The sequence below is a fragment of the Fusarium mangiferae genome (genome assembly GCF_900044065.1).
Source record: "Fusarium mangiferae strain MRC7560 genome assembly, contig: FMAN_scaffold002, whole genome shotgun sequence".
NCBI classification, from domain to species: Eukaryota; Fungi; Ascomycota; class Sordariomycetes; order Hypocreales; family Nectriaceae; genus Fusarium; species Fusarium mangiferae.
The window spans coordinates 12,471-39,829 of record NW_024573922.1 but is presented as its reverse complement, the minus strand read 5'-3'; the positions used below and the strand labels follow the sequence as shown (position 1 = coordinate 39,829).

The window sequence follows — 27,359 nt, the reverse complement described above, 5'->3', positions numbered from 1 at the left end:
TAAATAACGAATAAAGAAGTATCCCAAGGTAACATGGTTATAGTATGGGTTGAATATAGTGGTGATGTATCAGTTGCGGTAAGTAATGAGAAAGTGTAAAGGAGAATCTTTAGGTTGATATAGAGAGCTTAGGTAAAACACAATAAAGTTGACGCCTAGTTCAATGTTTAGATAACGAAAAGTCGGTGACAATAGTGCGGAGTTGAGTTCTGCACCAAGAGAGTAAGCACTACTTAAGTCAGATGATCGCTCTATTACTAAGCCCTTTTCTTCTCAACAATGCTGTTAACGTTAGATATGCCACTCACTTAGGGTTAACAAGGCTACATCATGTTAAACATAGTACTGTATATACTGATGATATAATAGATATATATACACACAAAGAAATAATCCACGTCCCAAACGTAAAGGAAACCACTCAGCATGCCATGTACAATTAAGCCATTTTAGGAACTCGGATTTCGCTAATCTTCCAAACTTTGCCCCCGTCGGTGCTAGTAAGACCAGAGTAGGTAGCACCCTGAGCAGTGGCAATAGTCTTACCGAAGCTAGTATCAGCACCGGCGAGCGTGATCTCAGTATTGATGTACCTCTGCTCGGCCACGGTAGGACTGCAGTTGTTGTTGCACTCAGTACCAGTTCCATAACCACGCATATAGGGACCGGACTTGTATTCGAAGGTGCTCAGTTGCTTGCCAGTGTCGGCATCGGTGACATCCTGGCGCCAGGTATCGTTATCCGAAAGGAGGGTGTACGCGATCTTGACTTTCTGGTCGCCACGTACTGGGCTGGCTGGGCCGTCAAGCTGGCCAAATGATCCAAAAAGTGAGGCGCGGACGCACCATTCGCCTTTCTTGGCTCCACACCAGGAGTTGTCAGGCCAGGACTCGAGGGTCGTCTGAACAAGGTGTCCAGTGCCATTAGACATTCCTGGCCATACAAAAAGCATGCCGTTTTGGGTGGATGGCGCGACGCCAGGAATAAGGGTAGTGACGGCCTTGACGATGGTCGACTTGGTAGGGCCGAGAGAGACAGAGCCACCCCAAGTGTCGGCTCGGGGCATAAGAGGATTGGCAGTAGAAGTGCTGAAAAGAACAGCAGCCAGAGTAGTAAGGGTGGCGAGGTAACGCATTGTGCTCGAGGTTTGGTAGCAAAAATCAAGTCGTCGATTGTAGATTAGCCTTCGCAATTTTGCGTTAAAGCTGTTGAATGTAATATTCTTGACTGGACGGGAAAGGCTGGTCTTATATAGTGAAATGTTCTATCTTTTTTACTCATAGCCCGGCCTTCCAGACCAGAAGCGAATAGAATTCCGCCTACAAACCTTGATCTTGCGAGCCGACGGACCGTGGAAATTTGTCGTCCGCGCAAGCATCTATATAATCAATGGTTGTTTCATTTTTTCCACCAGGGGTAGTGCAGGGAAATTAAGTGACTGCACCCCGCTTTGCAGCAAAAAGGGCCTGGCCTGATTGGTGGATGTTGTCCTAATTGCTAGTTTGTTCCCAAATTTACGAACCTCTGCCTGTAACTAGAAAGTTTCAGGATGCTAGGCTTAGGGACGAAGCACTGATATTCGTTTATGGGACCATGGGAGAGATAAGTGCTAGTAAGGGTTAGCGATCAAATTCTATCCTCTATCGCACCCTGCGATTCGTCTTTCACATCCATAGAGTGGTAATTTTGCGAACGTGTCGCCTTTCCAAGAAGATGCTTATTATTCTAACAATCTCCTATAGAGCAGAGTCAATACGGCGGTCTACAAAAAAGAACACTAAGCCTCTTGTAGACCATGTTACATTTATGAACAGCCCAAATTTGACGATTGCGGAACGTGTGAAGCCGTCTTCCTAAATGCAGTAGTGCATGGCGGAAGACTAAGCTTTAACTAATTGTCGGGTTCATCCCATTCGGAGCCATTTGTAGTCTAGTAACTTATGCATCCACCACTTAGAGGCACTGGGAGATGTTCCAGAAGGTGAGTGGTGGCATTTTGAGAACGACTCGAATTCCAGTATCTTACGACTCGAGAACAATAGCTCGATTGCCTGTATCAGCAGAAATGCCATATCAGGCATCCAGCTCCGGTCTCAGTTGGACGCTAGGCGTGACCTATTTAGACATGGGGAGGTGGTAGAGATTAGATAAGATATATATTACATAAGCTGAACCATCAAATCTAGCTACCCGAGAGGCTTTATAACTGCAAAATTGGTGTCTTGGAATAAGGCGACATTCAACAAGACCTGAGAGCTACTATGCTTCGCCTGTTTCGCTAAATTCAACCTGTTTAACAATAATTTCCCAAGTACAAAATCTTTTCGGGCAGTTGAGATCTTGATCAGTAGAGGCTGGAACAAAACAGTCATCCCGCTTCACTGGATTCTAATTGTGAAATATTGTACAAAGAAAAGTCTTTACGGCTCTTGCCATGTACCAGACTAAAGAGTGAGTATCTTTAAGAGCATATTTTACTGTCCAGAATCCCCAGTCTCAATCCACAAGGCCACAAATCTTACAAGCCTCAAGTCCCTGACGAGTCGACTCGCGTTAGCAAGCTTGAGGGTTATTCCATATGAGATACAGCGAGGCCTCATCTCGCACTAGCAAGTGAGAGTGCGCGAACATGATCAAGGTGCCAGAAATTGCGCGAATATGTATAGGTAGCCTTCCTTACGCTTGTAACCCAGCAAGCCTAAAAGCCTGGCTATATGCTCAATCATGTGTTTTGTGATAAGAATAAATACAAGCCTGTTTACGCTGCTGGAAAAGACTGTTGTCGGATTAACGTTTCGGCATACGGAAACATTGTCCGACATGAGCTCCAGAAGGAAGTTTCTGACTATATCACAAAGTTCGATGCCGAAAATACCTCGAAGTAGGTTGAGACTACTATCTCTATTTAAGCTTGAGGACTTACCTAGAGAGCTTCAAAACATCGCGATATTCGCCTGTGAGGGTGTTGAGTTTGACCCTCATTATGGAGAGCATTAGCATTCCTTCCGCTAGAAAAGTAAAGGAACAAGATTGCACTGCTGAGCGGCTGGTGGATGTGACCTAGATCGAATTTAGCGCCATCGGTGTCAACCCCGACGCTATCTTTACCCCGCACGAAGATCTGGAGATAAGCCATTCGGCGGCACGCCCGCCCTCGACATCGGATCCGTATTCTATCATCGTTTACCTACGCACTTAAGAGCTACAACTTATCGAATACCCTGAATTCCTCACGGACTTGAGACTGCTTCCCGCCTCAGCCATGGACTCAGAAAGAGCCCCGGTTTCAACATCACGTCCCCCACGCCGATCCCGCGCGTAAGTCCCATATGTGATAAAGTGAAAGCCTATTCTATCCACTAAACTCCATGCGCAGATGCAAGGGTTGTCGGAGTGCGAAAGTTCGATGCTCGGGGGGTGAGCCGTGCCAACGATGTACGCGGCGGGGTTCCGAATGTATATTCGCTACCGACAAAGACTTTGTCTCTGTGTCAGAGCGCTATCTGCGAGACTTGCAGCAACGATTATTCGAGAAAGAACACGGCGTCTCGGCCGAGAGTTCGTCTCAGCCTCGGGTAGAGATTCCGCCGTCCTCGTGTGTGCAGGCGTCAATCTCGGTCGCGAATCCAGCCTCTCCCATCCTCTCGCAGACAGACGACAGTACGAGAACTTTGCCGGAACGAACAGCGAGAATATGCTTGTCACCTTTGTTGCCATCTGCACAAAGTAGTGTGGCATACAGTAGGCCTCAATTGGGTATGTTCCGGCCAAAAGCTCAGACATCGACAGCCTATGTCATAAAACACAATACCTTTGGCTGACTCGAGCCAACAGAACACCAGCCCAGTAGTTCGAGGAATGCAGGACGAACCGTCACTTCTTCGATTACTCCCATCACTTCATCAATTGCGCCCATAGCCAACAGCCGTTCTGGTGAGGGCGAATCTCGGGACAGAGATCAACTTCAACGTCCCAGGAATAGCATCCTCGGTAGTGAATTCGGTTTTATCCATGATTCTCAATCATCTCTTTTCTGTATGTTCAAACGTCTATTTAACCTCTCTTGGGTATTGCTTTACCAGGAAATCTTTGTGCATTCCCAGCTGCTGACAACATACCCTCCCTGCTTGATAGTATTTCTTGGGCCAACTTCAACATGGACTTTCTGCCGCCGGGTGTTTACCATTCTTGAAAATGCTGTCAACAGTCCCGATACACCTCTAGCACCATTGAACTTGGATGGAACGGCATTTATCCTACAATGGCAATCCAAGCTTGAAGTGGATGTTGATGACTTATCACGTTTGCCACCAATGGATCATGCCCTCTTTCTATATAACACAGTTAAATTTCGCCTCGGGGAGCTATCATGCATTATTGATGAGCCCAGCTTCCTTGAAACCTTTTATGACTTTCACAAGAATCCGTTAGAGACTGCTCGCGAACACCGTTTGTGGTTTATCGAGTACCTTCTGATCCTTGCCTTGGGTAAGGCACTTACATCTGGGTATGGTAGTCCCTCTCGCGCACACAAGACTCTCAACGGCTCTTATATGGCTGCACGGGCCTTCTCACTGTTGCCGGATATGGCAGTTCTCCAAAACAAACGCCCGGCGCTTTTGGCTATGAGAGTTTTGGCTTTATCAGCGCTGTATCTTCACGCTGTTGACATGCGTTCATCAGCATATCAATATGTCAGTGCCGATGTTACTTTTACTCGCTTTTTGATTTCCAGAAGACTGGTTTTTTGACCCACGCCATTTATATATAGATCGGCCAAGCATTTCGCATGGCGCTACATGATGGTCTTCATCGTCGGATGCCAAAAGATGTTGGCCCTAAGCTGATAGCTGAACTCAGCAATACCTGGTGGGGTATTTACGTGCTGGACCAGGAGATCTCAGCAGGGCTAGGGTGCCCATCCACGTTGTCGCAAGACTATATCACCACCCCGACACCAGATTTACTGTCTTCAGATCATTTAGAAAAAGCACTCAGTCTACGAGTGCGCCTATCGCGACTCGTCCTGACCATAACAAGCTGTATGAAAATACTACCAATGCCCTCGTTATTAATATGTATCTGGTATTAATACAAGTTTAGGTAGTTACAGCTTTGATCAACAGTCAGTCTCGGATTTTGTGCGAGATACAACATCAAATCTGCATAAGCTTGCAGAACTATCTCGGGACATTGATCAAATTATCTCCTTCTATAGGACCAGCGGTGGTGAACCGCCACAAATGTTCATCAACATAAATCTATCATATCACCATGTAAGTTGAAAGAAAAGAGCAACACCGTTTACGAGGATTACCGATTGACCAAATGATGAAAAATTCAGTGCATAGTTCTGGCAACCCGGCCACTTGTAATATGGCTGCTCACGCGAAAATTCTCCCCTGGAAGTGAACCCCAGTGGCTGACGGGACCTGGCGCTACTCTTATTGAGAAGTCCGGGCAATCAGCAGCAACAATACTTTCGGCACTAGACGACCTAGCTCAAATTGACATAATAGGTATGATTGACTCTGATTCGCTATTGAGCCGAAATTTGCTAATAATTAATTGCAGAAGCCTTCTTACCTTTCCATCTTGAATATGCCTTCTCTGCCGCCACATTGCTCTCCATACTCTCGGTACTCCTGCCATCACACATGCAACAGTCTGGATGGCGTCAGTCAGTGGCCGTCATTTTCGAAGCTTTGCTGTGCAAGGGAAGCGTAGCAGTTGGGCTTCGCATAGCCGAATTGGAGCATCTCGAAACTCTATTGGCCCCTCATCGGAGTGACGAGTCGGCCAGTGAGCGCTGCTATCTACCAAAAGATCCGTCCGTTTTAGATGCATCAACACCGCATAGATCTTGGGGAGGACGCGCAAGCGGTGGTCAGAGCCAGGAAGAGCCGGCTCATGTGGGTAACTATCCAGATGATACGGGTTTGGGGACTGGTCTATGGGATTTTGCTGCTTCTCAGGTTGAATTGGAAGATATACTTTCACTGACCCGCGAATTTCAGAACGATGACCCTATCCCGTGGCTACTCTCTTCAGATACGGTTTGATACATGTAACTGCTTTCTGAGTTCCATAGCCACAGGCTTTTCAATGCGCATAAGATGGTCCATAAGGATTGCTGAACTTGGTGCTTTGACGGTGTAGAAAGTCGACAAGTCCTTAACGAAAAAGAAGACATTTTCTAGCATCCTCCTTTATATGAATAAGGTTGGTTGAGCTTCACCAGCGCTCAATAAGACGCCTTGTTTCATTTTATGGAGCCTCAAGGATCTTAATTTTTCCTCCTAAGATAGGTTCGTGAAAGCTTTGTAAATTCTCCTGCGCCACAGAAGTACCAGGCCCAGGTATAGCCATTCGTGATGAACATGGCAGAGGCAGAGACAGGCCTTGACACGTTGAATAGTAGTTTCAGTTTTATTAAGTTGTAAACAGAATCATGATAATTACATTTGTCTGTCAAAACTATGGTGCAAGTTTATAGCTTGGACAGAATGCTTGGACTAGCTGTTTTGGCTGCGTTCTGGTCCTTGAGCATGACAAGGCCATTCCATCCGTTCTCCTTAGCCATTGCGCATTGCCTCCGGTATTCTAAAGCACTTCCTGCGTAACGGACAACTCCGCGCTTGACTCTCCCGGCGTTTTTGTTGATACCGGTCATCCAGCTATCAACCTCGTTGAGCAGAGCACCTTCACTGCCCTTGACGACGTGATCGTTCCAGTAATCCGCAGCTTCTTCGGTGGCTTCGACATAGGTAATGCCCTTCTCATAACACGTTTCAAGTATACTAGTAACGACTTTGACGGCATGCTCGATGTTTGGGGTGGCATTGCCAAAAGGCTGGTGAGGTCCAAGGACCATAAACATATTGGGGAACTTGGGTACGGTCATGCCGAGGTATGTTTGGGGCATGAAATCAAGCCAAGCAGCGCGATCAGCCTCGGCTTCGCCGCTTCGAGCCATAAGAGGGATGCCGTCCTTACCACGGAAGTCAACATTAACAAAAGCGCCTGTAATGGCATTAAATCCAGTCGCATAGATAAGCACATCAAGCTCATACTTGGTGCCATCTTCCAAGGTAATACCAGCTGGAGTAATCTTCTCAATGCCATTGACGCTGATATCGGCAAGGTGGACATTAGGCTGATTATAAGACTCATAGTAGCCGCTTTCAAGAGGTACTCGGGCAAGGCCAAAACCATGATCTTTAGGAACAAGCTTCTCAGCAATCTCTGGGTCATTAACCCGGGCGCGGATCTTATCAGCCATAAAGGCCGAGTATAAGTTATTGGCCTCGCGGTCTATATAGGTATCAGAGAAAGCACTCAGCCACTTGCCCATGCCAGGCTTGTTATATAGGCTCTCCCAAAGCTCAAGGCGTTCTTCAGGAGTAGCTTCGCTGGATTTGCGCTTGTCAGGCAAGTGAATAAAGCCGGTTGGAGACTCATTCCGCAACTTGAATATTTCGGCGTACTTCTTCCGCTCCTGGGCCATGTCTTCTATAGAGCTGTTTCGTAGAGGGGCAGCCCACATAGCCTGCTTCTGGAAGACGGTTAGAGACTTAAGCTCGGGAATCTTGGCGAGGGCGGTAATGGTCTGGATGCCAGTTGCGCCAGTGCCGATGATTCCCACTCGCTTGCCGGCGACTATGTCACGGTGGCTGATATCGGTTGGCCACCGCGACGTGTGAAAGGCCTGGCCCTTAAAGTCCTGGATGCCAGGAATGGCAGGTAGAGTGGGATTTGACAGGAAACCGAGGCACGAGACGAAGAATTTGGCTGAATATGAGCGACCAGTCTCGTCTACAAGGATCCACCGGCGGCTCTCATCATCAGACCAGCGAGCAGAGACGACACGGGTGTTGAGCTGGATGTCGCGACGCAAATCAAGACGGTCGGCGACAAAGTTGATGTATGCGAGCGTGTCTGGCTGGGCCGAGAAACGTTCCTTCCATTGCCACTCTTGGAGCAGTTCCTGGTCAAAGGAGAAGGTATATGAGAGAGTCTCGGAATCGAAGCGAGCGCCTGGGTAGCGATTCCAATACCAGGTGCCGCCTACCGATGGTGCTGAATCTAGCACGCGGACGCGCCAACTTGGGAATCTGGACCTGATGCTATGGAGGGCGCAGATCCCAGACATGCCAGCTCCTACAATGAGGACATCGTATGCCTCGTCTATTGTGTCGTAAGACATGTTTTATTGTTTGTGAATGTCTTGGAAAGAAGAAGAGATGAGTTGAATGAATAGGCATGTGCTTTGATTGCAACAGTCGTGAACCATATGTATACCATGGCGGCACCTCTGCCTTAAAAACCAATTTGAATGTATTATGTCTCATAGCAACTTGGTGATCGCTACAGGGGCCGATAACGGGGATGCAACCGATGGCACCACCAAACGTCGCCGCGCTTGGTGCCAATATTGAGGCTCTTATCAAGACCGTAATGGGATAAGTATCGGGGTCGGTACCGAAACCGAGGCTAGCAGGGCTAACCTAGCCGAATCCGATATGACCGTCGCGGAACCCACAACGAGCCGAGCACGGGGCCCACTTCCGGGGGTCTCGCTTCTACAGAGCCCCAGGCTGTACCGAGACCCGCGATTCCAGTATGTTTCCCCGGAGAAGCGGACGAGCTACCCCATGAACTTCTTCGAAAGTGAGATTGGTACTCTACTACCTAAAGCTTTTTAAAGCTTCGACGAGCCCAACGAAATCGTGATAATTGACACTATTCAGTAGAGTCTTAGAGCCACTACTTGCCCATAATCATATCACAATCTTAAACAAGGTATCATGACTTCTTTCGAAAACAAAGCAGTAAGTCTTTTGCTCCGACTTTCTTAATAATAATCTAATTGCCTTCCTCTTAAACAGATTGCCATCACAGGCGCAGCCAGTGGTATGGGCCTCGCCACGGCCAAGTTGCTTGCATCCCGTGGTGCCTTACTATCCTTGGCCGATCTGAATGATGCTGCATTGCAGAAGGTCATAAGAACCTTGCCGGGCGGTCCTTCAAGGCATCTCGGTGTAGCTGTCGATGTCCGTAAAGCAGACTCTGTTCAGGACTGGATTGACAAGACAGTCGAGAAGTTCGGTAAGCTTGATGGCGCCGTCAATATGGCTGGTGTTCTTGGCCCCTCCCATACTTCTATTCTGGACACAACCGACAAGGACCTCGACTTTGTCATGTCTGTCAACGTCAATGGCGTTTTCAATTGTCTCAAGTCGCAGATCAAAGCCCTCAAACAGGGCGGTGCCATCGTGAGTTTTCTACTATACTTTGCGTTCTTTGTCTAATTGAATCAATTTACTAAACCCTTCCATCTTAGGTCTCTGCAGCTAGTATCTCTGGCCAGGTAGGCCTCCCAAATAGCTCCATCTACTGTGCCAGCAAGGCGGCAGTCATCTCCCTCTCCACTGCCGCGGCTAAAGAGAATGGTCATCTACGCATCAACTGTGTTGCTCCAGGTAAGCTTTATACGCTCAAGCCTCGGTAGAGGGTGGCTGTGGACCTCGCGGTTAACTTCTGGTGTCCTATGTTAGGTGTCGTTTATACCCCAATGTCTGCGGACCACGACCCTAAGCGTGTAGAGAATGGCCTGATGGCCAATGCTCAGAGGAAAATGGGCACCGCCCACGAAGTGGCTACGGTGATTGCGTTTCTACTAAGTCCGGAAGCTAGCTTTGTGACAGGAGCTGTATACAATATTGATGGTGGATGGATCACTTCGGGAAAGACTTCGGGTCAGAGTAAATTGTAATGTTACAAGTTTTATCTATACACACTTTTGGGGGTCGACGTATCCTTTTGAACTTATGCATTACCTCTTGTTGTGATGAAGGCTTATTGGGGTACTTTGTCTGCGTCATCCGATGTCGGACAACTTTATCACCTCGTCGTTGTACAAAGTGTTAGACCAAGTTCAAGGCTTGGGGGACACGTACTATAGCAAGGCTTTCTAATAACATATAACTAACTAATATAGAGTGGCTATATCTGACTTTAAAGTGAAATATAATATATTAATTTATTAAGAAGTATTATTATAAAGTAATTAAATTATAAATATTATTATTAATATATTAAATTTTATAAAATTATTAAAAAGATTTTAAAGAACTATTATAAACTTAATAGCTATATTTAAGTTATAATTTCTTAACTATATAAATTATACTTATTAACACTTTTATAAAACTTAACTTATTAATTACTAATAAGACTTCTTTATATAATAAGCTTAATATATAGTATTTAATTACTAAAAGTTATAATAATAAAATAAGCTTATTACTATACTTTATATTTTTAATAAATATAAAATACTTTATTAAATAACAGAACTATTTAAAAAATAATAATATATAAATACTATTAAGATATTTTATTAATACTTAATAACTCTTAAGGAAATATTATTAATATTAAATAAAAGGAAAGTATTAAAAAAGTTATTATCTAAAATATAGGTTCCTAAGCAGAACTACATGGCCCGATTCGATATCACCAGCAGAAAATGTCACGACATGGACTAATTTCTAGATGGACAAGCTTGCGAGGGTCGCGAACGTGATGGGTGTAGGATAAGTTCATGATGTCTTTAGCTCACACCATCTCAGTGTCTCATAGTTGAGTTACAGTACATACATCCCCTGGGCGGCGAGTCGCAAGACCAAGATAGCACCAATTCAGGAACCGAGCGCGAGATGAACATGCCATACAGAAGGTTCACTTCAATGACAACGACCCCTAACACAGAATAGATCTACATGTCTTACTGGTCAAAGCTGGATTGGTTGGATTTGATGTGGCGGGGGGTGAATCTACTTGCTATTACGAATGTCCTCTCTAGTATGGCCTTCATCGGGGAGCAACGTGGAACGATCCAATTTGACAAGAGGCCCTCTCACACTTCGTTAGTAGGAGTGTCCTTAGTCATAAGAAAAGGTTTTTTGCCATCAGGGACTTCCTCAGGGGACCCAAAGATTGTCCCAATTAGCTCCTTTCATCACTCACGTTAGAGTGAACCCCTTCAAGGGGTGTCGCCAGTCTGGCTTCTGCAAGCGGAACCGAAAATATGCTGAAAGAGTGTGCGCTCTGGGGCCGAAATGGTGTGACGCCATATATCATCAAGTCCGACACCCCTTTCTTGCAAGGATCAAGGATGGCCAGCTTCCAGCTGTCATCTTGAAGACCATCAACGATCACACGAAACCAAAATTCCCCTATTACCTTTTGTTTGCCGAGTCTGGAACCTCTCGCGCCAATCTATGAGAAGACAGAGAGGGACTTTTGTAAGATCTCCAACTGGCAAGATGGCCAATATCCTCCTACGGGTTAGAACATGATATCACCAGAGGCCTGACTAAGTCCTATCTAGGCAGTTACCTCCGCAGGGTTATCATTGCCCCTTTAACAAACACGAGTATGCACGTATTGTCACAGTCTTGAGCGCCACCCTCCTTGGTAGTAAAATATCTCGAGCTGGGGTGGAACATAATACGTAGCTAACATGGGATGCAACCTGAAGCTTAAGGGATGTGATAAACTACCAGTGATCAGAAAATACCTCATCGATCTTTCCTTAAATTGTGGTTCTTTTGCTTGGTGAGAGTCATACAAAAGCAAGATGGCTGGCTGAGCTTCTGATCCTCAGTGTAGATATTGGTCACATGCCAGTGCCGCACTGACAGTGTGTAATTATCAATATCACAATCCAAACCTGGAAGCTCTGAATAATTACTTCTGGCATTCTATTGCTATAGTTAGAAGTCTGTCCTGGAAAATGATGACTTGGCTGTCGTCATTACTTGCTTAGCTTACCAGATTGTCTCAGGAGGTCTAGGAGAATCAGTTTACTCTCTCTGGGCTGACACCTAAAGCCTGATTTGAGTTTCCTTCTAAAATTTGTCAAGACTTCTCAGCACTTTGCTCACTCTAATAGGTTTTACACCTGAGTCGTATGTCTCAAATAGTTTTTAAACAATGCAGTCAGTGGCTGGCTGATATGCTCGAGCAGTTAAATCAGTAGGGCTAGCAAGACATACCAGTGCCAAGTTCTTAATCGATAGTTTAATTAACTCTGCAGGGTGATGAAATGCCATGATGGCGATAAAACGAGCTTGTATCGTATTATGCTGGTATATACGTATGGCTGCGGGGTACCGGCCTGGTAGCCTGGCGTTACAAACTGAAAAGGATTTAAGTTTCGGGCAGCGGCTCCATATCATCAACGCTGGCTGCATTTGTTGTAAGAGGACTAGCGCGGGCGTGCCTGGCAGAGCTGAATGATATACAGGAGACTATTGATGTGACTTGCATACTAAACCGAGTTAGTGTCTTCCCTCTCCGTGAGGGGCTGACAGAACTGGCTTAGCGACTTCTCTTTACAGATACTATGCATGTCTCAGTTCAGTGGGCAATTGCTTCGCCACAACGTAGCAGTGCAGATGCTGCATGTAAAGTGGGTGACAATTTCTGAGACATTGTGACTTGATTTTGTGGAGGTGCATACATCACTCGGTCTGGATTCCAATAATGCAAAACTAGGCGCCCAGAACTCAAAGTTGGCATAGCCATCATCATCATGAATGTGACGATGCTGAGAAGGCTGGCTGAGCGAAAAGCCTGCAACAAGGGATATGTGATGTGGAAGTTCCGAGTCACAAAGTTGACGATGTTCAAGAGGCTGGCTGAACCAAAGGCTCGCAGTAAGGGATGTGGAACTGGGAAGTCTGTAGGCGAAGAAGTGTTGCCACAAATGCGACGATCCTCGAAAGGCTAGCTGAACGGAAAGCCCGCAACAAGGGTTATGTGATATGGAGGTCCAGCATCACAGATGTGACGATTTTCAGGATTCAGGGGGCTGGCTGGAACAAAAGATCGCGATGTGGGACGTGTGATTTGGAAGTCTAGAGTCAAAGAAGACTTGCCACCAATGTGACGATACATGGGAGGATGGCTGACTGGAAAGGTCTCACCAAGGGATATGTCGTCTAGAGGCTCCGATTCAAGCAAGTATCTGAACAGCTCGCAAAGTTGACCCGGATGCGAACTGGCGTACTCTGAAGCTATCATTTGCTCAGAAGTGTTATCTTTCAGTAGAGATATATAAGGGCCCTTTCCTTCCCAAAAGTTAGTCGACTCATCACAACACTCTCGAACAACTCTCTTCTTCTATCTTTACTACCCAAACAATCTTTTTCGAGAATTAGACTCTGTGCAAATCATCATGTCTTCCACTGCTTCTAAGCCCGGTCGTGCTGCTGTATGGAAGCTTCTTCCACCGGCCAGTAACCACCCTGCTGAATCTACCATCATTCCTGATGATGGAAGCAAGGGCAGCCAGGAGTCCATCATTGGAGAAGACCAGCGTGCCCTGGTCGACTTCAGTGACCTCCAAGAAGGAGGGAAATACCGCTGTGAGTCATGTGATGTTTAGAAGCTGAGTATAATGGCTAACTGCTCCCAGCTATTGTCAAGATCCAGGCTCGTTTTGAAGGCAAAGGTAAGCCAGTCTGGATGATGGGCACTGGTTGGCTCATCCGCCCTGACATTTTGGTCACCGCTGGTCATGTTGTCTACGACTGGGGTCGACACTATGGAGCCGCGACCCAGATCCGATGCTATATCGGTTATAACGGTCGTGCTTCGGTCAAGACCGCCCAGGTTCAGGTTCGTCACGGCGTCAATGTCGTGACCACGTCCGAGTGGATTGAGGCTGCCAACAACCGTACCCGTGACGTCGCCTTTGTTCAGCTTGATCGAGCCTTCACAGGCAACCTGAGGACTTTCAACTTCGTCAACACCCCTATGTCAGGCCACAAGACCCTATTGGGTGTTGTTGGTTATCCTGGTGATAAGAGCCTCAGAGATATCGAGACTGGAGACGAGGAGAACGGCGCTCAAATGTACGAAGAATATGCCAAGAATGACTACGACATTGAAGCAAGCCCTCGCCATATGGTTGAGTATTCGATCTCGACTTTTGGAGGTAAGATACTGACCTGAAACTTCGACTTGTATTATCGTTTCAATCGAATACTGATAGGCCACTGATCAGGACAATCCGGCGCGCCCATCCTACGAAAGGCCAATGGGCAATTGGTCTCCATTGGAACCCATTGCTACGGCGGCGGCGGTACTGATAGTAACTCTGGTAACTCCATCGGCAATGCTTATGGAAACAACTATGAGAATTTTATCCGTCTCTTCAGTATTCCATCTACGTTCGGGGCCTATGGTACTGTCCGCACTGTCGATACGCAGGCTCAGTCCCTCAACAATCCACCTGGCATCAGCAACAACAGCACTATTACTCGTCCAACTGTACGTATAGAAGTACTAAGAACTCGTATAAGATTACTAACACAAGCGTGTAGGACACTATGAATGGACATGGGCGCTCAAACGGAAGCGCAGCCATCAACGCCCGTTCCACAGAAGCTGGCGAGGAGGGTTTCTTGGACATCTTCAAGAAGGTCGCCAATGTCGGCTCCAAGCTTATTCCTCTTGCATCCCCCTTCCTGGGTCCTGTTGGTGGGATCCTTGGTCCAGCTGTCGGAGGACTGTTGGGTTCGCTTGCTGAGAGTAGTATGTCTGAGAGCCCCGATGTCGAAAAGAACGGTACTGCAGAGCGTGCCATTCTTGCTGAGGCTGCGCTGCAAGCAGTTCTTGCATCAGAGCAGACAGAAGGCCTAACTGAGGTTCTCGGTAAGATGCAGAGCATTTGGCGATCCAACGCCCCGAAGGTTGACCTTCTGGCTCCTGTTGTCAGTCCAATGGTTGCCCAGTGTGGTTCGGGACTAGTCCAACATCACAAGGGTCCCCGACACACTCAGAGGCAGGGACTTCCCCATAACCAGCCGCGCCGAAGCCTAGGAGTGGACTTCTCCGAGAGTTCGCTTGGTGATGAAGAAGCCGCGTTCATCCAGGGCCTTATGGGTCCAACACGGCAAGTGGCTGGGGAAGAGGGTATCTTCGACTGGCTTGGCCCTGTCCTCAAGACTGCAGTCAATGTGGCCAAGCCCATCGCTACTCAGGCCATCGGAAGCCTGATCAAAGGCGCACTCGGAGCCGAGTCTACCGTCTCCGAAGTCTCCAGCGAGCACGAGAAAGCTACCAAGATTCTCCTCCAGCGTGCTGTTATGGCCGATACAGCTCTGCAGGCTTTGATGACTATGCCTTCGCATAAGTTACAGCAACTGAAGCCCATCAATGCCGACACAGGTGACACCGAAGGCATTTTTGACTTCATCAAGGATACAGTGCAGAAGCTGGGCCCTATGGCTCTCGATACCGCCAAACAAGCCGCGAAAGCCTATCTGCCCCGCCTCATCGATGCTGCCAGCCAGAAGGTGTCATCCAAGCTTGGCTTTCAGCCCGAGACCTCCACCGTTACCCATCGACTGTCCAAGAAGGCTTCTCTCCTGGATACCCTCAATAGCAACAGCAACGCACTCAAGGTGAGCCATGTTGATCATACGGCAGCTGGCCCGGCTTCCATCGATATCACTCCAATGATCCGCGCTCGCCAGATGGCCTGGGTGCCATCTGAAGAGTGGCAGAAAGGCTGGGACGATAACGATGATGGCCCAGTCATGATGAAGCAGCCTCCACCTGACTTTTGAAGCACAAGACTAACGAAGTACAGACTGATGCTGAGGGATTTGGCATTTCCTTTGGCCCGCTTTCGATTGGCTTCTGAGTAATGACGACACATCGCGATGGTTGACGGTATTACCCAGCTGGAATTAGATTTGGGTTTGGAAGTCTCTACTTGTTGTCTTTGCTCGAATGGTGTTTCTGAATTTGCTTGTATGTACTTGGACGCAGCAGGGGTTTTGCTTCGTTCGACGATTTTCCCCTACCTGCTGTCATAGCGTTTTGGTTATCTAAAAATAAAATCTACTTTTACTACCTCAAAGCGCTCCTGAGATAATTATAGCTGTAGTCTCTCCGATATATCTGGCACCTTCCTTATAAGTAACAATAAGAATTAATCTAAATTTAGGATAATCTTTATAGAATTAATATTAAGTTTATTATAAAGAAAGAAAAATATTCTATAAAAACTTTAAGTTTTCTAAATTTGCTTATATGTATGTAGACGCAGCAGGGGTTTTGCTTTATTTAACGATTTTCCCCTACCTGCTGTTATAGCGTATAAGTTATCTAAAGTTAAAACTTAAGTTTACTACCTAGAGCGTTCCTGGGATAAGAATAGCTGTAATTTCCCCTATGTACCTTAACGACAAAGTTAAAAAATGGGGTTTTCTCTCCATGATGACATAAGGCCCTGCTATAACTTATATGGCAATATTTACCGAAATCTCCCTCTCATCCGAGTCAACCTCCAACAAACCGGATGCCTCTGTGTCATCGTCACGTACCTCGCATTCAATATACCTTGCTTTTTCACGTGACTGGTCACAAGAAAAAGATATGTAACAACTTGGACCGCAGTATTCCGAGCGATGTGTTTTAAAAGACCATGACAAGAACCTGCTGGAAAACATCCCCTCTTGCCGCATCCATGCTTCAATCTCAGCCTTTTTGATCAGATGGACACTAAAGCTTTCTTTTCCACGGGTGTACTCTCTCCCCCAGTTATCATAATCCCGACCATGAAAGCACAAGCGGATCTCCATTTTAAAGCATGGAATATCCGGGCGCTCGCGATGGATCGCTTTGATGGTGTCTTTTGCAAGGTCCTCGAGAGATCTGGCCTCCATCTCAAGAATGTCGTTGAAATCAATAGCGATTTGCAATTCCTTCAAGTGGGGAAACTCATCAAGGACTGCAAGTTTTCCGTTTCGGAGCCATTCTTTGTAACCTCGGCATAAGTATATACGTGAGATGCTAGCCAAGTTGGCTTGGCTAATAGGTGAGGTATCAGAAAGAGGCGTGCGAATGCGGGTTCCGCTGTCTGTATGTTGACATGGCCATTTATAACCCCGTTGAAAGAGGGTCTGTGAATAGAGAATAGGAGTTGCTTCTTGGTAGATCTGCCTGCATGTTCGCAGGATCTGAGGGTGAATACCTGAGCGGGGGTCCCAGGACTCCCTGGCTATGAGGCGGAATCCCTCCTTGCATTTGCGTAGACGTGCATGGTGGCGAGAAATGAGCAGACCTCGGTAGATCTTAAGGCGTATCTCTGCAGGAATAGACATCAAGTAGCACATTGAGACCGCAGGTGGTTGCCAAGGGCTTTTTAGTACTTTCGGTGCAGGCTTGCATTTTTGCAACAATATGTCCCATGCTGTGCCTTCACATCGTGGTGCAAAGTGAAGCGGTAAGCGTACTTCGGGTTCGGCGGATTCTTGACAGTCAGAATTTACCTCGTCTTGAGAGGGTTCTCGGAACTGCAAATGTCCATTCTTAAAGGTTATCCTGGACTGCATTGTGAATTTTATGTAAGTTATTAATTGAGGAAACATGATGATTAGGTATGGAAATAGTAATAAGCAGGATTACTTATTCCCCGGGTTATTAATGTTCCGATAACCCCTGCCTAGCAGCAACAGCATTATACGCAGCAACCAATGCCATTCTAGAGTGTCTGAATTATTATGTAACAGCTAATGTTGTTGTTGCTTTAACTATTACAACGAGCCTTTGGGCCACTTATACTTTGGCCATGGCGCTTCTGGATTGTATGCCTGCTGCAGAAGAACGCTCCCGACTGGGAAAGTTTTCTGCGAACCATCGGGCATGTCTATCGGTTCCGCCTCATTGATGAAAGTCCACGATGCAATAAGGCCAGCAGCCTTGGCAACTTTGTCTTTGAGCTTCACCAATACTTCGGGCTGCGGGGAGAAGTTCTCGAGGAGTGCCTTATCCCGAGTCTCCGTAAATTCTCCCGATTCGGCCGTCACCTCCGCAACCTGATCCCATTGTTGCTCCTTCATATCTAATCCACCGCAGTTGCTGACCTCAGGCTGCCAGAAATCATTTTTTAAGGGCTTCTCTACTCCAACATGGTCCAAATCTTCGAGGACGGTCGTGTTGCTCTCCCAACATATGTAGGACAAAGCCAGGCAATCCATTTGAATAAGAAGCTTGATGACCACTTCAGTGCTTTCCGCCTCTTTATTCTCAACCATGTCGGTATCAGCGAAGGCATCCACGAACCATATTGCGTGTCTCTCGATATAGTCCTCATCAATGACAACAAAAGCGTCATTGCGGCCCGCTTCATCTTCCTTAGCGCGCATATACTGATGAGATTTTCCGATGTAAGCATCCGGCGCGGGGACAATCTTTAGCTCGAGGAGTGGGTTGAACTGGGAACAGGCTCCGAGTTCAAATTCTGCCTTGACCTTTGCCAGCTCGACTTCAGTAAGAGGGATTGCAAGATATGCTGTAAGGCATGGAACATCTCCATGGGGCTCGATGAATACCATGATGAAAGAAGGCGTAGGTTATGATGTAGGGTATGGCTTCAGATCGAACAACGCAACAGTGTAACTTGTCTAGACTTTTTATAGGGCGAGGTTGTCATTACACAGAGGGAAAGGAATTGGCCTTTTATAGAGACGAGCATTATTCCAGTCGGCGATTGGCTATATTTACGCTCGTACAAGCGGCCTTTGTCCTTCGCCCAACCTAACTCGGAATTACTAAGTAGAAACGAGCATAGCACATCAGCTGGTGTTTCATAGTGCATGAGCGTCCGTGGCAAGGCTCTGGGGCTTGTTCTTCCGTGGTGGGTAAGGTACTAATATTAGCAAATGCAGCCAAGCCACCTAAAGTGCAACTAGTTATGTCAAGTAATTGGCTGATCTATACGCGCACTGGAGCTAATATGACTTTCTCGACCATAACCAGATCCACAGAAGACACGCCACGGTTTTGTACTATCTGCAAGATTGATGTTGAATCTGCCTTGGATTTCTTGAGACAGATGGTCGAGGCAATGCTGCTTCCTTTACCTGCCATCCATCAAATAAGAGCGAAGGGTTTGAGGAACTTCTTGATACAATACAGTCATTGGACAGCTTTCAAGGCGACAGCTTATCACCCTCTGCTTACAACTCTAAGACAAACAGCATTCCAGCCGCCATGTGCTAACATCATACTCATTTAAAATTACACCTGATTTACTAAAGAGGGATATAATATCACTAAGCTACTTCCTTTTAATCAATCAATTGCCTGCTTTATTCTTAGTTGGCTCAAGCTTTCCACCACCAGGGAGCTTAATAGTTCGACTCTTAAGCCACTTGTTTGCAGATGCAGAAGAGTTATAGTAGATATTGTATCCACGACTTTGGATATTGCTGTTAGAGGTATCCAAGTTGGTGAAGTTCTGGAGAGTCGTGTCAGCAGTTAGTGTCCACTCGCTGCTGGCGTCAAGGGAGACACCAAAAGAAGCCGACTTGTACCCGACTCGGGCTGTTCCCTTCCAATTGCTGTATTCTGTGAGGGACAGGGAAATAGAACTCTTGTTGTATGCGATAAGATCACCGGACAACGATGACTCCAGAACCTTCAGACTGACCTCCGCGGCCTTCATTGACGGGTTGTCGACATAACCACCATAGTAATTGAAGTCCTGGGTGATTTGAGAAAAGTTGGCAACAGCAAGAATTCCAGAAGCAGTGTTCAGCTGCACGCTCTTGAGTCTGGCATTAGCAACGACGTTGCCAAACCACAAGCCAGGCATGGTCTTGCCGATGGTAGTGATAGTGGTATCCTCGATATCTAGCACTGCACCAGAACGACGCTCGGAGCTACTGAAGAGGACAGCACCACCGAGCAGACCGGCCTGAGCAGAGCAATCCTTGATGTAGATCTTCTGCTTTCCATCTGAGAAGACAACAGGTCCCTGTTCGGAGACAGATGCGACATTGGTTGCATGGATCTCACCAAGAGCATAGTAGGTTGCGGAGCCAATTCCACGAACGTGCGAAACAGAATCCTCGACGTAGATGTAGCCGGCTGGGCTGTCTCCCGAGAAAGCACTAGAGCGATGGCCGCCGGAGTAGTGCTGCAGGTTCTTGGCATGAATGGTGCCGTTTCCAGATGCATAAAGGCCATGGCTCACGGGTCCACTGGAATACAGCCAGCTGTTGGTCACGTTGACAACGGTGCCTGTCCCGTATGAGTACACATTGGCGGCGCCGTTGTGAACGGTGATGTTAACATGATCGAGGACGGCGACGGAATTATTTGCCTTGGCAGAAGAGAACGTCAGCTATGCACCCATGATGCCTCGGGGGATCGAGAACTAGGAAGTAACTTACAACGTTGATGGCGGCATTGAACCCATAGAAGCTGGCCCAGTTCAAGTTCGAGTAGTACCCAGACTTAACGAAAGTGGAATAAGACGCAGCGAAGTCAGCATTCTTAGATACCAGGACGACATTGGTATCGTTCTTGTTGGCATGCCAAGTCACATGGTCGACTGAAACAGACTTGTGCTTGATGTCATGAACGCCGATCACTATCCATCCCGCGGGTACATTAGTCTTGTGTTTATGCAAATTGTCTGAGACCAAATAATGCGACTCACAGTCTGTTGGCTGTCCGTTTGCTGGAAACGGAGCATTGTAATCAGCAATGAGGGCGTTATCGGCGGCCCAGTCAGACGCAGGAATGATATTGGAAGGGTCCTGGATCTCGACAGTGGCCAGAGCCACTGCAGAGAAGGCTACGAGAGTGATTGGAGACAACATATCGATTGAACAGTTGTGCAAACAGGTGATGAAAAGGTAGTTGAGCAGGTCTTGTTGCAACAGTAATGATAATTACTCCTGATTCATTGTGAATTCGCTATGATTTATACTACTTGTTAATCCATCCCCTTCCTTCAGATGAATATGTTCCATTCTCACAAGCCGAAGTTGCGGAGATTGGAGTTTCTCCACATGCCGACTCCTCTAATTGTGCAATGACGCGGCTAGGGTTCATTAAGCTGCAAGCTCAATTGGCCCATCACATCTCGCTATGCCACCAATCGTCCAGTTTAGCAGGGCTCTACTAGATCTGGAGGTTCAAGCCTGTAGCCGGATTGCCGAGTCTTGGAAGCGGACAGGGTTGTCGGGGGAGGTCTCGGGTCTCGAACGAGGTTTCGTGAAGCTATTCGGAATTGTGGGCGGATCTACATAGCGCTAACGGTTACCCCAGACTGGGCACAATCTGGGGAACTATCAGAGTGCGGGGAAATCTAACCAGATGGATGAGAACAGAGTGACATCGTGGATGCAGACTACATAGGTATCACTGTCTACAACACTCCACATCGGAAGGGCGAGTTAATGGCGCATTTTCATATCTGCCTTACTTGGTCAGTGAATAGCATATTGTAAGTTATACTGTTTAAACCTAACTCTTAAAGCCTATTGATCTCTGATAAAGGCACTATAAAAGTATTTAAAAAGAGACTATTAAAGAGGTACTAAAAAGCGTATAAAACATTTAATCAATAATATAAAGTAAAGAAGAGATTAAAAAAATAAATCGTAAGCCTAAGTCTAGATTAAGGACTTGAGAACAGTTCCTCCACATTCTAATGGATGAGGGGCCGAGCTCATTCCGACACCCCAAGGAGACTTGCTTAAAGCAACCATTAAATCTATTCCAGTAAGGACAAGAGACTGTGTCTGCGACACCACATGGCAGCGCGAGATCTATAAAAGCTAACACCATTTCCAACTGCTGCTTGCTAGGGTCGGCCAGCCATCGCACCTTATAGTTTCTTTACCTCTTTGAGTATCCTGGATTCATTTGCATCTCTGGGTTATCCATCTGACAATCCGCCATAACAACGCCCACGTGCTAATCTTGTCCTCACGGGTAAACACAGTCGTCATGGCTCACGCAGTGACGGCAGATGACATCAGGGAGGTTGATACCAACGTTGCCACTCTTGGCCATGTACGTCTCCGCCATGTCGACACTCAAGAAATCATTTTGGTGCCAACTCCGTCTTTGGATCCCAAGGATCCCTTGAATTGGTTCGTCTGCAATCTATTCTCAGTTTGGTTTTGAAGCCTGGTCACAAGGCTTTTATATGAAGATGGTGAACACGACTTCTGACAATAAACAAACAGGCCAAGGTGGTTCAAGACATACACAGCAATTGCGGTGTGTCTAGCCATCCTCATGTGCAACTTTCTTGCTGCCGGACCGACACTTGCTATTGTCGAGACTGCTCAAGACTTCTTCCCCGATTGGCAGAAGACTGGTCTCGACGGTCCCATCGCCAAGACTGCCTACTTTTTCAACTGCACTGCCTTATTCCAGGGTCTCGGAAATCTTTTCTGGATGCCGTTAATTAATAAGTATGGACGTCGGCCCTCATATGTATGTGCTTTCACTCTATATGTCATTACGGCTATATGGTGTGCCGTAGCTAAGCAATATGCCAACTTTCTTGTTGCTCGAATCATGATGGGTTTTGCAGCTGGTGCAGGCGAATGTCTTGCTCCTGTCACTATTGCTGACTTGTTCTTCCTTCACGAACGTGGAACATGGACTGCGTAAGACATTCCCTATATTCTCGAACACATTGTTCTGTATGGTTTCACTAATATTCTCTATTCCGATAGCGCCTACACCGCCTCGCTCAATCTTGGTGTAGCTTCGGGGGCCATCATTGATGGCTTTATTGTTCGATACCACCCTTGGAGGTACATCTACTACGTTGCTATCGCTATCATCGGCTTCGTTACCATTCTGGTCTACCTGACCTTCCCAGAAACTGCATACATCAGAAAACCAGAGCCTCTTACCCGTGAAGATGCTAATGATGCCGAAGGTAGTCGGTCCAGCATCAAGGCTGGCGCAGAGCACGCGGAAGTCCGCCGTTTGGTTAGACCTACTCCCAAGGTCTCTGAGTTCCTCTGGAGAGGACTCAAACTTTATAACGGCACCTTCACGGAAGAGTCACTTTGGAAAATGATATTCCGTCCCGTGATGCTCCTCGCTTTGCCCAATGTTCTCTGGGCTACACTTGTTATGTCTGTCACAATTGGCTTCATCACAGCAATCACGTCGAACGTGGCTCCCGCCTTTGCTACTGCTTACGGCTTTGCCGCTTGGCAGTCTGGTCTGGCGTTCTTTGCTGCTGTTATTGGTGCATTTATCGGCATGTTCCTGGGCGGCTCGTTCTCTGATTGGGTTGCTGATATCTTCACCCGTCGTAACGGTGGTATTCGTGAACCTGAATTCCGTCTACCAGCTATTATGCTCAGCGTAGTCTGCGGGCCATTGGCACTCGTCCTTTACGGCGTTGGTATCGAGCACAAAATGCACTGGATTGTACCAACCATTGGCATTGGCTTAAGTGAGATTTGCTCCAATCTCAGCCGTTCTTTAAAAAGCTTTGCTGACAATAATCTAGTCAACTTCTGTATCACCCAAGCAACCAATATCTCCCTCGTATACACTATTGATTGCTATCGACCAATTGCGGGTGAGATCGTTGTCACTCAGCTCGCCTTTAAATCCGCTTTTGGTTTCTTACTTGGTTTCTACACTAACCCTTGGGTGAATGAGGCCGGTTATCAGACTGCCTATGGGACTATGGCTGCTATCTGCGGTGGTGTCTTGGTCCTCTGGATCCCTCTCTTCTTCTGGGGTCACAAGATTAGAGTTGCCACACTTAGCTGGGGCATTATGAAGTACGCGCACTGGGATATCGATAGAGAGGTTGGCGAGTAAGAAACAAATATCTTGTAGTTGTTTTATTTTGTGCTACCCACTTAGTAAGAGTTATAAAATTGTCACTCAATTTTAAAATAAAAAACACAAATACGCCAGAATAAGAGGCTTAATCACACCAGACCTTTTTTGTACCAGCCTCTTCCCAGGCTGTTCCCATATGTCTATAGCGTCAATACGGGTGGATAAGCCTATCCAGAGGCGGTTATAGGACCAAGAAAGGTAGTTGAGACCAACTGGTCTGATTCGAGCCATCCAAGACCAGCTTAGCATTTCATCGACTTCACGTCTTCTTGCCAACTCTATAAAGAAAAAAAAGAGTAAGATTCAATCTCAAAAGGCGTAAAGAAGCTAAGGTCTAGAGGGAATTCTGTCCCTTTATATCTGTCAATACAGACAGCCTTCTAACCCCACCAACAAGGCGACCTCTTACCCTGGAATGCTTGCCACAACCGTTACAATGTGCCTTCTATCTGATATGCTAAACAGTACCTTCCCGTCTTCGGACCTTAATCTTAGTGTCTCGTAATGGCAAGATCAGACCACCAACCCAGTAGTTCGAAGGTCTTTTCGCCATAGGCTCCACATCATAGTTCATGATGACATATGCCAAAATAAGCTTGAGCTCCATCGTCAAGAAGAAACGCCCGGGGCTGGTAGTCTAGTGTTAGCATAAAGCCCCGTCTGGAAATTTAGTACTCGCCGGAAACTTACCAAGCATATTTTCCAAGACCGAAAATCAAAAAGTTATCACTACCTGTGTAGGTACAGTCAAGGCGTTTTAGGCGGAGGTACTCTTCGGTAGCCTTCTCGTCGGGATGTTCCGCCACGTACTCTTCCCTTGGTCTAGAGAACCGGAACGCATCATACTTGTCTGGATCAGGGTATGCCTTGGGGTCATGATGTCGAGTCCAGAAATCAAGACCGACCATTGCACCACATGGGATAGTAGTACCAGTCTCGTCGTCGAATATGCCCTCCTTGGCGACGACCTTCCGCCACGATCCATGAGCCATGAGACCGGAGTAGCGTAGAGATTCTTTAATGGTGGAGTCCACACGATACAGCTTGCCCAATGCTTGCTTGGACCAGGTATAGTCATGCTCACGGTAGACGCGCTCGATCTCTTCGCGAAGAGACTCAACGACACCCTCCTCTGGCTTGGTGGAAAAGATGTCCAGGAAGAGGTTCGTCAGAGCATAGCGAGTGCTAGATGCTGTGGCGAACTGCATGGACAACATAGAAGAGGCAATGTAGTAGGGTTCAAGGGCAGCAGGGTTTCTCTCTGTCTGTGCGAAGCGGATGTGCCACGAGATGTAATCATCAGGAACCACACGCTTATTGTCTGGGTTTGCATCGTTGAAAGCAAGATCTTCTAATCTCTTCTTGATTAAGGGCATGGTGTGTTTGTGAATCCTGTTAACGTGCCACCTGTTAGGCAACGATACCAGGTACGGGCCGAGAATACCAGTCAGTCCCCGAGGCAGCAACGCGTCGAGAGCCATGCACCTGAACACATCGAGCGAGAATTCCCTGACATTGGTAAGAAAATCTTCGCTGCGACTGCACGCGGTACCGAGTAGCATTCGACTAGCGAGAGACACGATCATCTCGAATGACTTGTGGTACGTGCTAATCTCCCTGACTTCGCCGGGAGTGGTGCCCCAGTCCTTGTCGCAGATGTAAGTGACCTCGTCCCAAATCTCACCAACGAGACGTGGGAGAGCGCGGGGGAGGTGGCGGTACATGATCTGGGCTCCATAGTGGTCACGGAAGATCTTGGAGTCGGGAAAGCTGTAGTCAGATACGACGATGTCGTTGGCCGCATCCCTCAGACTGGTGGCATCATCAGGACGGTCAAGGAAAAGCTTGGTCCTGTGGTAGGGGACAATGATGTATGGTCTTCTCCCATAGAAGTCAGGAAGGGCGTAGCTTTTCCCCTTCTCAAGGAACTGAAGCCGTTGTGTTAGTCACTCAGGCTTGGATAGGTTTGTATAGAAAGTCAAGATAGATATACCTTTTCAGAGCCCTGTGCCAACCACTGTCGGACACTATTGAGTGCATAGAGCTTGCCTATACGCCAATTGGCAAAGAAGCTCTTGGACTTGGTATCAACCCTGCGATATGTCAATGCTTACACTCTTGACGTCAAGAGTCAGATCATACGTACCATGGAAATGGGACGCCATCAGGAACAGTAGACTTGACGGTAAGAGACGAAATCAAAAGATAAGCAAATAGCGCCGCCAAGAAAGCTTGCAAAAGTTGAAGGCCGTCAGCTTTCAACAAGTAGTCGACAGCAGGATTCTGCTTGATGAAGCCGCTGATGATTGGCATGGATAAATTCTGCATCGGCTGTTGCATAGCGTTTGGGTCGATGCTCGCCTCTGGCAAGACCGACATAGCTGACTGTTTGTGCTCCATTTTGCCGGTGGCCTCTCAGTGTGGATGGTGTGATGTTGGTGTAGGGGCCTGTACTGAGACTAAGGTGGAATAGTAATACAATGTGGACAGGCTATATTATATACACAAATCGGAGTCTAGTTCTACTAGAAACTGGGGTTATCTTAGATCCATTTAGAGTGTAGATTGGCCTCAAGAGAATCCACTTGTCCCGACGTTGGTGCTCATTCTCACTGCAGCGGGGCTTCTTTCCGTAGTCCTTATCCCGTCAAGGAGGCTTAGGCGCCAGGGTCTTCGTGTTTCGGTCCACCTTATCTGACTTACAGAAAGTGTTGGATGTGGCGATGGTTGTTTACTTTGACTGGCGTCCGACTATAATACGTGGGGCGTGGACATGAAAAGGACGATCAGGTTTCATCCACGTCAACACTATGGTACATCATGATACTCAAATGCAACAAGGCTGTGTCAACAAAGTCATATCATCCTTCAGATAGTAAAGACTTTGGTCATCTTACGCTTCGGTGAAAACATCCCAGCTCTCCAAGGCAACGAACCTAGACTAAGCATAGGATTTTCAGGTGGTAAGAATATGTATGTATCCCGTGCATGCACCTGTGCTAACGTGCATTCATGGCACAGGAATAACACTAAGACACTTTCATGACGGCATTTTTCCGCCACATAAGAAACCTTCTGACATCCAAGGCAGTCACCCCCTGATCTGATCCGAGGCGGAATTCCGTATGGCCTAGGCTGGACCCTAGGTGTGTTGTTCCCGCACGTCCCGCACCACCAACTTCGTAAACTTACTGGGCGAAGCACATTCCTTTAGGCTTCTCCCGAGGTATCAGGTAACGGAACTTCACTTATTCCAAATGCTGGTTGGAAAGATGGGTCAGGTAAGAAATACGTGAGGTGTCTGTGCATATAGCCACTACACCCTGGGTTGAGCATATCTACATCCTAGCTTGATGGTTTATAGAGCGTTGCAGTGTTTACTCCAATTTCATCTATGCATAACTCTGGCATCTCATTCATGTAGGTCGGGCAGATTTGGTCAACGGCGTAAGCACAGACGTAATGTTACTTTGAGGGCTCAAGCGTTATCTAACGCCTGTCAGCAATAGTCAAACCTTGAAGATCCTGTTGGTAGACATACTTTATGGAAACTAAATACCTCATTTGCTCTCGGCATGTAACATCGCAATGCGCTCACACATTCTGGGCTTGCCGGATTAAGTCCCGTCGTGAGGGCGCAATCCTTTTGGCTA

At 47.0% G+C, this 27,359-nt stretch overlaps 10 protein-coding genes across 10 annotated transcripts; 4 read left to right on the top strand and 6 right to left on the bottom strand.

Moving 5' to 3' along the window:
- Positions 1-439: 439 nt before the first annotated feature.
- On the bottom strand, positions 440-1,135 carry FMAN_06789 (uncharacterized protein; the record flags this gene model as incomplete). The annotated part of the gene is made up of 1 exon (XM_041826384.1): positions 440-1,135. One exon carries the CDS (start codon positions 1,133-1,135, stop codon positions 440-442), a length of 696 nt encoding a protein of 231 aa, XP_041677453.1.
- A 3,654-nt stretch (positions 1,136-4,789) lies between these two features.
- FMAN_06790 (uncharacterized protein) lies at positions 4,790-6,062 on the top strand (the record flags this gene model as incomplete). Its single annotated transcript, XM_041826383.1, has 4 exons — positions 4,790-5,042; positions 5,104-5,276; positions 5,345-5,519; positions 5,575-6,062. 4 exons carry the CDS (start codon positions 4,790-4,792, stop codon positions 6,060-6,062), a joined length of 1,089 nt encoding a protein of 362 aa, XP_041677452.1.
- A 428-nt stretch (positions 6,063-6,490) lies between these two features.
- FMAN_06791 (putative flavoprotein involved in K+ transport) lies at positions 6,491-8,206 on the bottom strand (the record flags this gene model as incomplete). The annotated part of the gene is made up of 1 exon (XM_041826382.1): positions 6,491-8,206. One exon carries the CDS (start codon positions 8,204-8,206, stop codon positions 6,491-6,493), a length of 1,716 nt encoding a protein of 571 aa, XP_041677451.1.
- A 601-nt stretch (positions 8,207-8,807) lies between these two features.
- On the top strand, positions 8,808-9,775 carry FMAN_06792 (putative dehydrogenases with different specificities (related to short-chain alcohol dehydrogenases); the record flags this gene model as incomplete). The annotated part of the gene is made up of 4 exons (XM_041826381.1): positions 8,808-8,831; positions 8,889-9,275; positions 9,344-9,482; positions 9,558-9,775. 4 exons carry the CDS (start codon positions 8,808-8,810, stop codon positions 9,773-9,775), a joined length of 768 nt encoding a protein of 255 aa, XP_041677450.1.
- A 3,471-nt stretch (positions 9,776-13,246) lies between these two features.
- On the top strand, positions 13,247-15,644 carry FMAN_06793 (uncharacterized protein; the record flags this gene model as incomplete). The annotated part of the gene is made up of 4 exons (XM_041826380.1): positions 13,247-13,436; positions 13,487-14,008; positions 14,078-14,343; positions 14,397-15,644. The coding sequence occupies 4 exons, from the start codon at positions 13,247-13,249 to the stop codon at positions 15,642-15,644; spliced, it is 2,226 nt and encodes a 741-aa protein (XP_041677449.1).
- A 678-nt stretch (positions 15,645-16,322) lies between these two features.
- Positions 16,323-17,453, bottom strand: FMAN_06794 (uncharacterized protein; the record flags this gene model as incomplete). The annotated part of the gene is made up of 1 exon (XM_041826379.1): positions 16,323-17,453. The coding sequence occupies one exon, from the start codon at positions 17,451-17,453 to the stop codon at positions 16,323-16,325; it is 1,131 nt and encodes a 376-aa protein (XP_041677448.1).
- Positions 17,454-17,618: 165 nt separating this feature from the next.
- Positions 17,619-18,419, bottom strand: FMAN_06795 (uncharacterized protein; the record flags this gene model as incomplete). The annotated part of the gene is made up of 1 exon (XM_041826378.1): positions 17,619-18,419. One exon carries the CDS (start codon positions 18,417-18,419, stop codon positions 17,619-17,621), a length of 801 nt encoding a protein of 266 aa, XP_041677447.1.
- Positions 18,420-19,162: 743 nt separating this feature from the next.
- On the bottom strand, positions 19,163-20,693 carry FMAN_06796 (uncharacterized protein; the record flags this gene model as incomplete). Its single annotated transcript, XM_041826377.1, has 3 exons — positions 19,163-20,191; positions 20,262-20,461; positions 20,531-20,693. The coding sequence occupies 3 exons, from the start codon at positions 20,691-20,693 to the stop codon at positions 19,163-19,165; spliced, it is 1,392 nt and encodes a 463-aa protein (XP_041677446.1).
- Positions 20,694-21,828: 1,135 nt separating this feature from the next.
- On the top strand, positions 21,829-23,682 carry FMAN_06797 (uncharacterized protein; the record flags this gene model as incomplete). The annotated part of the gene is made up of 4 exons (XM_041826376.1): positions 21,829-21,974; positions 22,071-22,499; positions 22,569-23,305; positions 23,363-23,682. 4 exons carry the CDS (start codon positions 21,829-21,831, stop codon positions 23,680-23,682), a joined length of 1,632 nt encoding a protein of 543 aa, XP_041677445.1.
- A 481-nt stretch (positions 23,683-24,163) lies between these two features.
- On the bottom strand, positions 24,164-26,106 carry FMAN_06798 (uncharacterized protein; the record flags this gene model as incomplete). The annotated part of the gene is made up of 4 exons (XM_041826366.1): positions 24,164-24,335; positions 24,397-25,634; positions 25,700-25,799; positions 25,853-26,106. The coding sequence occupies 4 exons, from the start codon at positions 26,104-26,106 to the stop codon at positions 24,164-24,166; spliced, it is 1,764 nt and encodes a 587-aa protein (XP_041677444.1).
- Between the last annotated feature and the right edge of the window lie 1,253 nt (positions 26,107-27,359).